We start from the raw sequence: 11031 nt of genomic DNA on the forward strand, positions 1-11031 counted from the left end.
AAAAAAAAAGAGAAATTGTGAGCAGGTAAGATTGTGTTCACAGAGAGAAAACAGACCTTGGCTGCATCTGATCCTTCACATATTTAAAATCATCACACATCTGCATGTCCTGCCTTTCACAGACTCGCTGACTCTGTAAAATCGGCAGAGCAGACTGGTTATGGGGGAGTCGTTGGTGTTTTATGGAAACTGACATCTGTAATGTTGCTCTACTACGTCTTCTTGATTTAATCGTCCACGGCGCAACGCTGTTATTTCACAGGCGAGCCCCAGTCACGTGCTCGACTGCCTCACATCTATCGTATCTCTCTGTTTCTACTCACAGAGCTGTTCTGCTTTGATGTCCAGCACGGAGCTTTTATCTTGTTATCGCGTTATTTCATCCCATTCCCCTGTGAAATTCCATACAACAGGCAAAGGGTACAATAAATGGCCAACACCCTCCCTGCCTCCCTTCTTCCCTCCCATCCATAACACAGAGCTGACAACAATGGTGTTAAAGAGAAAGAGAGATGAAGGAGGGGAACCATGGGGATGGGGGGCTCCATTTATGTGTGAACTACAACAGAGAGGAACTGACCGTAGACTGTAGGACGAGCCTAATTAATGAGATACATAATTAATGGGATGTAAACGTACAGAAAAAGGTTGGGGAGGGTGAGGAGCAGACAAGACTGCAACCTCAGCATGTTCTTAGAGGAAAAGTTAAAAGAAAAAAAAATCTCAGCTTTGTGTAAGAAAAGGAGCTGTGTAAGCTGCTGTTTTCTTCCAACAATCCATCCAACCATCATCCAGCCACCCATCCAACCTTCCCTTATCTATCCCTCATCATCATCGAACATCAATCCACCAAACCGTCCATCGAACTACCATCCATCCACCAACACACTTTTCCTACCATCCATCCTACCATCCATCAATCCATTTTAGTTCATTTTAAATTGTGCTTTGACTTTTCTTATGTCATTTAACTTCAGATACAATACATTCTGAAAATGTTTCATCGAACTCTACCACAGACAGAATAACTTGGATTTAAGTCAGTGACGTGCGGTGAGGTTCATGGCTGCTGAGGCACTGACTCCTGCGGAGTCAGATTTACAATTGTAAGAACCAAAAAGAGCATCTTATTTCATGATTCATCCAACAGCAACACCTATGGTTCATATCCATCAGCATTCTTCTTTCAATGACACTGACACCAACACAAACACAGGAACATATTTGTCCTACAAAGAACGTTTCTTTTATAGACATGGACAGAGCACCCTTCTTGTGTCTAAGAAATTCAGATTTACTGTAAACAAATTAAAGTATAGAGATGAGTGCAGCTCAAATTTACAAATTTTGACCTTCAGTAAAAAAAAAACAGTTATTTTTCAAACAATTTTGGGCCAGAAATTTAGTTATGAAATACTTGATTTTTTTTCTACTAACTCCCATCTTTTTTTTTTTTTTTAACAAAAACTTAAAACTATTTTTAGCCTTACCATACCTTATAGATGAAGTCCATGGTTGTATCTCTCGGTTTTCCCTCACCTCAGCAAATTAATACATTAAAGACATTACACAGACTGTAGAGAGACAGGCTGTAGACCAAATATTTCTGTTAAGTTCGTATTGGCGATATGCTGAGGAACAGAAACGGGCATGCGTCATGTGACGCAGTTTGTATTGGATCGCGCAGTCAGAAGTGAGGCACAGCCCTCCGCTGCCTCACCCAGGATTTCTGCACTGTATTTGATCACATTAAATACTCAAATTCGGCGATTTTTTTACTTAATAAAATGTCAAAAATGTAATACTGAAAATGCATCTTTAAAACAGATGCACTGCCTCCCCTGATCGCACGTCACTGATTCAAGTGTATGAACACTCCAACTACATATTGTTTAAATGTCTTTAGTCTCTGGCACCAGAGGAGACGCTGTTTGGCTTCGATTATTTAACACTAGTAAATCTGCTCCCCTTGAAAACGGCGAGAAAGCAAACGTATAAAGACCGTGATGACATAAATAACAGGGTCTGTAATGAGGCTTTCACGGAGGCACAGCCAATTACGGAATAATCTATAGAGCATCCTCAAGTCGGTGACACACAGGAGTGTGATTGATAACGCGTCCATACACATTGGCGTCGCGTCAATCAATCCCATAGCCATCAACAGACAGTAAAAAGGTCAATACAGATTAACCTGAAGAACAATTATCACTGGATTCAAAAAAGAGTCGAATGGATTTAGCCTCTAATGAGAAGCCTTCAGGTGCCACTGTCTCAGATCAATACCTAAATATAGGGGATGTTAATGATTTTCTAATGATGCTGAGGCTCATCATGCTGGGGCTGAAAAGAAAAGGAGCCCCAGCGTGCAACGTAAATGAAGCGCACATTGTTTGGTAAACTTTATCTTTGGCCTCACAAAAAGACATCGAAACGGTCAATGACAACGAGCGGATTACATAACACTGTTCAGCTACATTTTGGAGGTAATTGTCGTTTTTTTTCTGCTTAATTCCTCATTCACACACAAAGGCAGGTCTGTTTCACACAGCTGTTATCTCTCTCACACACACACACACACACCAGGCAAGGTCAGAATAGAGAATATTCTTCATGGAGTTGAAATGAGATCTCATCAGTCAGTTGTCAGTTGTTTTGCCCGGAGCCTCAATACTCTTCCATTTTTCCCTACCCTGGTTTGTTATATAATAATATGAAGCTTTAATTATGCCTGTATTTATGATTTTTCTTCTTTTTTTTTTTATCTTAAAAGTCCATCAAAATATGCTTCTTGCAAATCATTATCGAGGGGAAAAAAATGTGCAAAAGAGACGTGTTTGTCCTCAGGCCTGCACCAACAAAACAGACTTTGATGTTTAGGTGGTAGGACCCAAAAACCCGCTCCTCTGGCTTCCACCTAGGTTACTGGCTACAGATGGCTTATCTGGAGCCAGGAACTGTGAATACTACAGGGAATAAAAAGAGGGAAGGAAAAAGAGAGAGAGAGAGAAGGGAGGAAGAGGGAGTCAGGGGGAGTCAGAGAGACAGACAGAAAAGAAGGCTGCCAGGCTGCTGCTTATGGAGTCTGAGCCCATTCCTGTGGTGGAGCCATCTGCTGTGGGAAGGAGGGAGACAGTGGAGACCGCACTGGTCCAGTCGCTACTACTGAGAATATTAATCCAAAAGGTGATGCTGCAGAAATCCTCCAAACAAAAGAAGCTAAAAAAAAAAAGAAAGAAAGAAAAAATGAGAGGAACTGTGAGTGTCATGTGATGCAGTTTTAACACTAAAGCTAAAGTTAACTGCATTTACAGTTGTACAGTGGTGGTGATGGTAGAGCATGTGCAGTTATTTCAGGTCGCGCTATGGTTTAGCTAGCCTTCGTGCCAAGGAAACGCAAAGACATACTGTCCAGTTTGTGAATTTGGCTCTTCAGATCAGTCAAACAGATGGTCACAGACGAGCAGTACAGAAGCTGCCGTAAGAACAACGTCAGCTACTAATTGGAATGAAACCGAGAGATTATAGACTCAACTCCAACATGGCGGGAAGAGGATGAATGGAAATAATCACACACAACAAAATGTGAAGGGGCTATTTTTGTGGCAGCACAAAGTTGAGATGGTTTAAATATGGAGGGGAGAGGAAATGGGTGGAGGAGAGCAAGAAGTACAGTAGAAGAAGGTGAAGGTGAAGAGAAGATGAAATAACAAGGTAGAAAATGTACAATGAGAAAAAGAGAGGAAGATGTTGGAGGGAAGAAGAAGAAGAGGAGGAAGGTGGAGAAAAGGGAAGAAGGAGCAGGGGGCAGAGGAGGAGAAAAGAAGAATAACAATAAATATTCAAAGAAAATGTAGAACAAGAAAAGATGTTGAGGAAGAAGAAAAAGAACAAGAAAAGGTAGAATGAGGAAAAAGAGAAGAAAATGTAGAAAGTAAAGGATGAAGAAAAAGAGGAAGACATGAGGAAGAAAAAAGGTTCTGTCTAAATATGTTAGGACAAGGAGAAGAGAAGGATATTTTCAGATTAAAATGATCTACATCTTCACTTTCTCTATACGGTACATTTGTAAAACTGTAGTTATCTGTGACACATTGTCTCTGATTTAGCTTCTTAATGGTAACTGTGCCACACCAGAGCAGTCTATCATTACATTACAATGTTCCGCTCGTACTATATTAGACTGTAATAAAGAAATGATAAATAATAAAACACCTGTCATATTGTGTTCCATTAATCTATTTACATTTGGTAAATCCATTTAAAGATGGCCAGGAGATACAGCAGCAGTGAAATATGATGCGTTTGATGTGGTCACAGAAATGTTCCCATTAACAGGTTTAATGTTGATTGTCATACATATTGATTCGAAACCACACACCATCTGTCTTTGGCTTTAGATTAAAGCTGCCATGTGTTCAGAACCATCCTTACAAGCACACAATTCTGAATGGAAGTCACTTTACGTTTGTTAAAAAAAATATGTTGTTGTGGATCACCGCGATCAGCACGTCTGTTTCAGAGCAGCATGCAGAGCATGTGTCTGTAAGCTAGGAGTGGATTTATTCATCAGAAGAGCCGAGGATTTATATTCCAATCAGCACTTTTACATTTGTGCATGACATTACCATAAACTCTACGACCCCACAGCTCTGTGCTGACCGATGGGCTATTAAATATATAATGTGACAGATCATCTTATCTACACACAAGAATTGCTTTGGAGATTACTTTTGCCTGAAGAAGGTGAAAGCCACGATTTAAACACATCACTGACAACCGGAAACATGACGATGTCACATACATACACTGTATATCTGCTGCTACTGCATACAAATGAGCTAAACATTCAGTTGTAAACTGTAAAGACAGCCAGAAAAAAAGGGGATAGGTTTGAAATAAGTAATCGTTTGTCATTTTGCTGTAACAAACTGCTGCAGCCTAGAACAGGTAAAGAGCCTGGGAGGATGTGTGGCATCAGTGCATCACCTGTATTAACAGAGAAATACACTCTAAGCTACACAGCTGCGCTAGGAGGATTCATTAGGCACCAGCTCAGCAGAAACGACAGATGCCTTTAGGGGAAATTATATTCTCTCCTTCTGAACATGACTGACAGCAGACAAACTCTATGAGTGTATGTGTATGTGTGTAGATGGAGATGGAGTTTTTGATCATTAATCAGACAGCATGCCGATGTCACTGATGAATGGCCTACTCCACTACATAATCTACATGCAGCTTTCCCACTCAGCCTTCATCCCAGATAGACTGTGTTGTCTATGTGAAAGAGTAAAACTAAAAAAAAAAAAAAAAGGCAGGACAATCCATCTCCATTATCCCTTTTCCACCATGATTATTTAGCATCACATCAGGCTGCCCTCCTCCTTTTCTGCCCCGTCTTTTCCGCTCACTCTCATTTCTCTATTTTCTTCGCTCTTTTTTGCTGCAACTTTCACCCAGAGGAAATTATTTACTAATGACTTGCACCAACTCTGTGCTGCAGAGAAAAGAAAAACAAACACTGAGGGGGTGAGATCCCTTTAAATGCCAGTTTTTTTCTGGTGATAGATCCCTTTAAATGCCAGTTTTTTTCTATGCCGTGGATGGTCTCCTTACTGCACATGAGTGACTTAACATATAATGACATGTTTGCTTCTGCATCGGCACATACACGACCCAAGAGAGTCAGAGAACCACATAAAAATTGGTCTATACTGCCACCTTCTGTTTACTAAAGGTAACGTTAATGCGCATAATACAGGGAAACAGTACGGCTGCCAAATTTTTTTTTTTTCAAAGTGATACGGTGTACTTGTATGAACCGCAAAGCAGTGGTATCTAGCTCCTTAGGACATAGTGCCATGCTCAAAACAAACTGTAGTGAGGACATCAAAAGGGAAAATACTTACAGCCCACTTTATTTTCTTCTCACTGACAGGCAAATTCAGTCCAAAAGAAAACAAATATTTCAGAAGATCTTCAAACTGACACCCTTACCTTAAAAAAAGAAGAAGATGTTAAAGAGGTTAAAGTTGAATCAATTTAAACTGTGCTCTTGTACAGTCAGCTGAATAAAAAGTCAGCAGAGTTTTTACAAGTTTGTTTCAACACCCCGTTGTCTGGTAAAACCTTCACCTTAATGGTGTATAACATATTTCCAAATTAACACGCACTGTTGTCCAAAAAAGGTCTCAACAACAACTCAAATTTATTTAAACTACCCACGAGGATAACACTGGTTTCCCTGTGCATAGCTGGTTATAGTGAAAAGCTGTTATGTAGTATCAGGTTTTTAGATGTACTTCATTGATCCCACACCTGAGAAATTCGTGTGTTAATAGGAGATCTGCTGCAGTAGGGTGACCCTTGGAGGCACCAAGTATGTGGCTCCTCTGGAAATCTAACCAAGGACTATCTTCCTGCTTCCGCGGCAGGCCTGCTAACCGCTACACTGTAAACCACAACAGTGAGGAAAATTCTTAGCATACAACAAGTATCATCGTCCCATTCTACACCATATTTCACTCTTGCTTCACTAAACTGGTGCTAATGCATCTCTCCAGGTGGGCACTAACCCAGTCTGTCTGGTTCCATGGTTCATTACTCCATATTTCAGCATCATTCCCTAAAATAAGCAGACCATCTGAAGCCCACCTGGTACCTGGGTGCTGTGGGACATAAGGAGAGAGAGGTGGAATCTCATATTTTCACACCCAATTAAAAGACAACCAAAACGGTGACAGAGAGCAGAGGTCACAGCTGAGCCAGCTTACCTGCACTATCAGGCATGGTTTAGTTGTAATTAAAGGGTCATTTACTGCAGGAGAAACAAACACAACATTACTCCACCAACAGAACAGAACATTCAACTGCTATTACCCAGAAGTATAACAAGGAGCGGAATACTGAAAACAAACACAAATACCCAAAGTGCATCATGGGAGTGAATGAAACAAGTTCTTATTTCAAAGCTTACGTCACCTCCAATTTTAATCAGAGCCAAATGTAAACAAACATCTGCACTACAGACATCTGGTTTGTATAAACTCAGTACCAATGTTAAATTAACAGCATGTGGGTTGCCAAAAGACATGTCTAGATAAAGGCAGAAGAAAATTATACAGTATATGCTAAGGTAAGTCAGAAACAAATGTGAAACTACAACTCATTTATGAAAATTGGGTTATAAAAACAACTTAATAAAATGGCACCCAACAAACCCTGGTAGAAAGATGTCTTAACTTATTGCTTACTTTGTTTAATTATCATTATAACGTGGCGATATGGAGGGAAAAAATTTCAACAAAGAAGTTTTATTTATTTTTTATTCATGGAGACATCATGAACATTAAAAGCAGAGCAAAAGTAAACAAGTCTTCAGTCTTCAAAAAAGAAATCATCTGATCAAAATTAAATCAGTATATATTTTTACAATCAAGGAACAGGCGCAATTATAGTGAGCACTAAGTGGAAGGGAAAAAAAGAGACACACCCTATCATTGCTCTAACACTGTACAAACGCCTTTGTTTGACTTGGTTATTAAGCAGGTCTGGCTATAAGGTCGAACCCGACAAACAAAACAAAAAACAAAACAAGCAGTTTCTAAGATGTGTAAAGATTCTTTTTCCTTTAACTTAAACAGAAAGCCCATAGCAGACTTGTAGATTTGGTATTTAAAATGATATCTAGCTGGTACTGATGACCAACAAATACAGAAGAGAAACCACAGCTAACCATATCCTGCCAAATGATGTGTACAGTAACAAAAAAGAAAAAAAAGCAATGGTTGTTTCTTAAAATTCTCATTTACACATTGGTTTTAATGGTTGTGACTCAATTTCACCTTGTTTTTAAGCAGCGAAGTGTCAGGCTCAGGGAAAGAACGGCTGCACTTTTCCACTTCTTCCACCCAGATTTTCCAGCTTCCCTGTTGAGCAGAAAAATGTTCACAAAAATGTCATGTTAGCAGAAGGGCCAGCAACATGGGTTTGTAGCAACAAGTGCTGCTACTGGAGTATTGTGAGGATAATCTACTTCCTAAAGGTAACTCTTGTTTGGCACTTTCCTGCTAACTAACACAGGAAATTGCTAATGATGCACAGTGAGTCAGTACTTGGTACTGTTTTTATATTCGTTAGGTTTCACAACACACATTTCAAACCTCTAGTAACTTGTAACTGATACAAGTCTTTAACAAATTGACAGAACAGCCTGATATTTCCTTTCCAATCTGAAAGGCCCAATGTACACTGCATGACATGAGAGCTGGGAGTTTGAAATAGAATTGATTGCAATTAATCACAATACTTACATTTTGATGGTGGCTGTTAGAATGCACAACTACAAATCTAATATACAATTTTATCCCAGACAAATTCACTTTGATGAAGAGTACACAGTTATAGTTTCAGATGTTGGCAGGGGAATACCAAGCGGGCTGTCTGTGCATCTCAGCATTTTTTAAATATTTTCGTCTGACATTTTCCCCCAAAACTGAAAAAAAACCCCAGAAAACCAAGAATCAGATAAAAAAATACTTTACAAAAACAAGCTTTGAAGTCAAGTTCACGTTTTGGAGAAGAAAATTGTATTTTTTTTCTGACAGGCAAGAGCATTCAGAAATGGATGTTGGTAGAGAAAGGAGTACCTGGGGTGAGTACCTGCACAGTTTGACAGTCACAGAGTATCCATGATTTTTAATTTGCCCTTTTCTCATGTGGTCTCGCTCACAACACCAACGCTGTGTGAGGTATGGAAGTCAGCTGCAATTCATCCAATAAACCCTACCGTCCAGTTAGTCAGTTAAGTTAAGCCCCCAGTCTTAAAACCCCCACCCGAAACACACACTGCATGGCAAAATCAGGTACAGTAAGCTTGACAGAAAACAAAAATCACTGGCATTAAAATTATTATAATCAGTAGAAGAAATTATAACACTGTTGACGAGAGTACAACTACGTTCACATGGGAGAGAAGGATAATTAGCTCTCCTTTTTGAAAGTGTATTATCTTAGGTTGAAAGGTTACATTTTGAAAATATAAAACATAATGAGATACAAAAAACAGGTTAAAACAGGAACTTTATTTCCAAGTGTTAATTGTTTTTGCGCTATTTTGTCCACAGAGACAAATATACATCTACAAGGATCAAAAACTGATATAAAACGAGGGGTACCTCTGGGCATGTTTGCTCAGGGCTACACTGGCCTTTCCCTCTTGGCTTTGTGTGAATGTTTTCTACCTTCTTCTCATTCATCGGGCCTAGTCCTTCATCTTCTGTGCATACTTAATGATGCACTATTTAAAAAACAGGATAAACATATTTGCATACAGTGCATAAGACAGAATTCATCGGCATTAAACTGAACATAAACAGGAAGGGGAAGGCAGGGGAGAGGGGGGAGGCGCAGTGGAGCAGAGAGGTTGGGAATAGGAGGGGGAAGCAGGGAAGGGTAGGTTGGTTTAAGAGCCAGAGAGGAGTGAGGAGGAGAACGCACTTACCTGAGCCTGATCTGAGGTCCTATCAGATCAGTTTTAATTGGACTGAGTGTCACCTTCAGATTGGAGGAGTTCTTGCTGGCCATTGAGCAGAGGGGAGGAGCCAGAGGCATCTGCCTCTGTCTCCATCGCTTCCACTTCTGATGAAGATTTGGTGACAGCTGCTTCGCCCTCCGAATGCTTGTCTTTCTTGGAGTTGCTCTTCTCCTCTGCCATCTTACGGTCTAAGAAAACATACACAGTCAGAAGCTGTGGATTGTTGGTTTTTAAAGGCCTCAGAAGGTAGAATACTGTAAATCTGGTCTTTACCTTTGTCCTTTGAAGACCGTTCTCTGTCCTTGTCACGTTCCTTTTCTCTGTCTCTACCTCGGTCCCGGCTGCGACTCCGGTGGCGATGAGATTTGCGCTCTGAGCTGCGTGACCTTCTCCTGTCACGACTGCGGGAACGACGCTTTTTGTCAGAGCGCTCACGGCTTCGCCTCCTCTCCCTGTCTCTATCCCGACTCCTAAAAAAATGTAAATAATCAAAATAAAACAGACACTGCATTCACAATCAACTGGATTACTAAATGGTAACCCCTGTCTGTTAAATGTTGCACACCAGGAGCAATTCATCTGTTCTCGGTATAAATTCATTGTTAGTCCACCTTGGTCAATAGCCAGACATACCTGCTGCGCTTCCGGTCCCTCTCCCTGTCCTTGTCTCTGCTCCTGGACCTCCGACGGTCGCGAGATCTGCTCCTTTTCCTGTCTGATGCACGACTTGAGTGACGGCTGTTTGAGTGGCTTCGTCGTGACCTTCGATCTCTCTCCCTTTCTCTGTCACGTTCTCTGTCCCTCTCGCGGTCACGCTCCTTCTCTCGCTCCTTCTCTTTTTCCCGCTCCTTCTCCTTTTCTTCTTCCTCCTTGCGCTTTTTCTCCCTTTCCTCCCTCTCACGCTCTCTATCTTCTCTGTCTCTCTTTAGCACTGGGTTTTCACCCGGTGGTTCTTCTGAGCGACGACGTAGTTTCTCCTAAGAGTAAACAAAATTGGCGTCATTGTCAGTAAAAACCAAAGTCTTTTCGCCAAATAGATTATTCCGAATTGTTCAGCGAGCTTGTTCTTGTACCTTAAGCTCCTCAACAGTAGATTTGATCTTGGCATAGCCCATGTGTTGCTTTCCCATCAAGTGGTCATCCACCCGGGATTGTGCATCACCCACAATCAGAAAAGCGCCACACACTTCACACACCTCCATCTGTTTCTCTTGGGCTGCAAAGCTCTCGATGGTCTGAAGAACACAGTAACAGGTCACATGTTCACATGTATGACCACCGGATAAATTCAATAAAATAACACTTTACATGACAATACCCAGTTGGATGCAAGACCTATCACCAACAGACTAAAACATGTATGTGTTCAACATTGCCTGTTACTCTCACACCACCTAATCTGCACCAATGACCCAATAACAGGGAGACTCACCGAAGGGGTTGAGTTGAGCAGTTCCCGCTCTTACTTTAACTGCTCTCCCAGCATCCTCACC

At 40.9% G+C, this 11031-nt stretch overlaps 1 protein-coding gene and 1 long non-coding RNA gene across 2 annotated transcripts in view; both read right to left on the reverse strand.

The window, feature by feature from the left end:
* Positions 1 to 2389: 2389 nt before the first annotated feature.
* Positions 2390 to 6311, reverse strand: LOC112488371 (uncharacterized). Its single transcript, XR_003052346.1, has 2 exons — positions 5913 to 6311; positions 2390 to 3219 (listed from the first exon to the last, which is right to left on the reverse strand). It is a non-coding gene; the product is annotated as an uncharacterized LOC112488371 (long non-coding RNA).
* Positions 6312 to 7314: 1003 nt separating this feature from the next.
* Positions 7315 to 11031, reverse strand: part of luc7l3 (LUC7-like 3 pre-mRNA splicing factor) — a 5427-nt gene continuing 1710 nt past the window's right edge. The window contains 5 exon segments of the mRNA XM_025064211.1: positions 7315 to 9726; positions 9812 to 10008; positions 10172 to 10515; positions 10612 to 10773; positions 10971 to 11025. Coding sequence (XP_024919979.1) covers positions 9539 to 9726; positions 9812 to 10008; positions 10172 to 10515; positions 10612 to 10773; positions 10971 to 11025 — 946 coding nt within the window. The 3' untranslated portion in view covers positions 7315 to 9538.

This window comes from Cynoglossus semilaevis, chromosome 17 (genome assembly GCF_000523025.1).
Source record: "Cynoglossus semilaevis isolate Cse_v1.0 chromosome 17, Cse_v1.0, whole genome shotgun sequence".
Lineage (NCBI taxonomy): Eukaryota > Metazoa > Chordata > Actinopteri > Pleuronectiformes > Cynoglossidae > Cynoglossus > Cynoglossus semilaevis.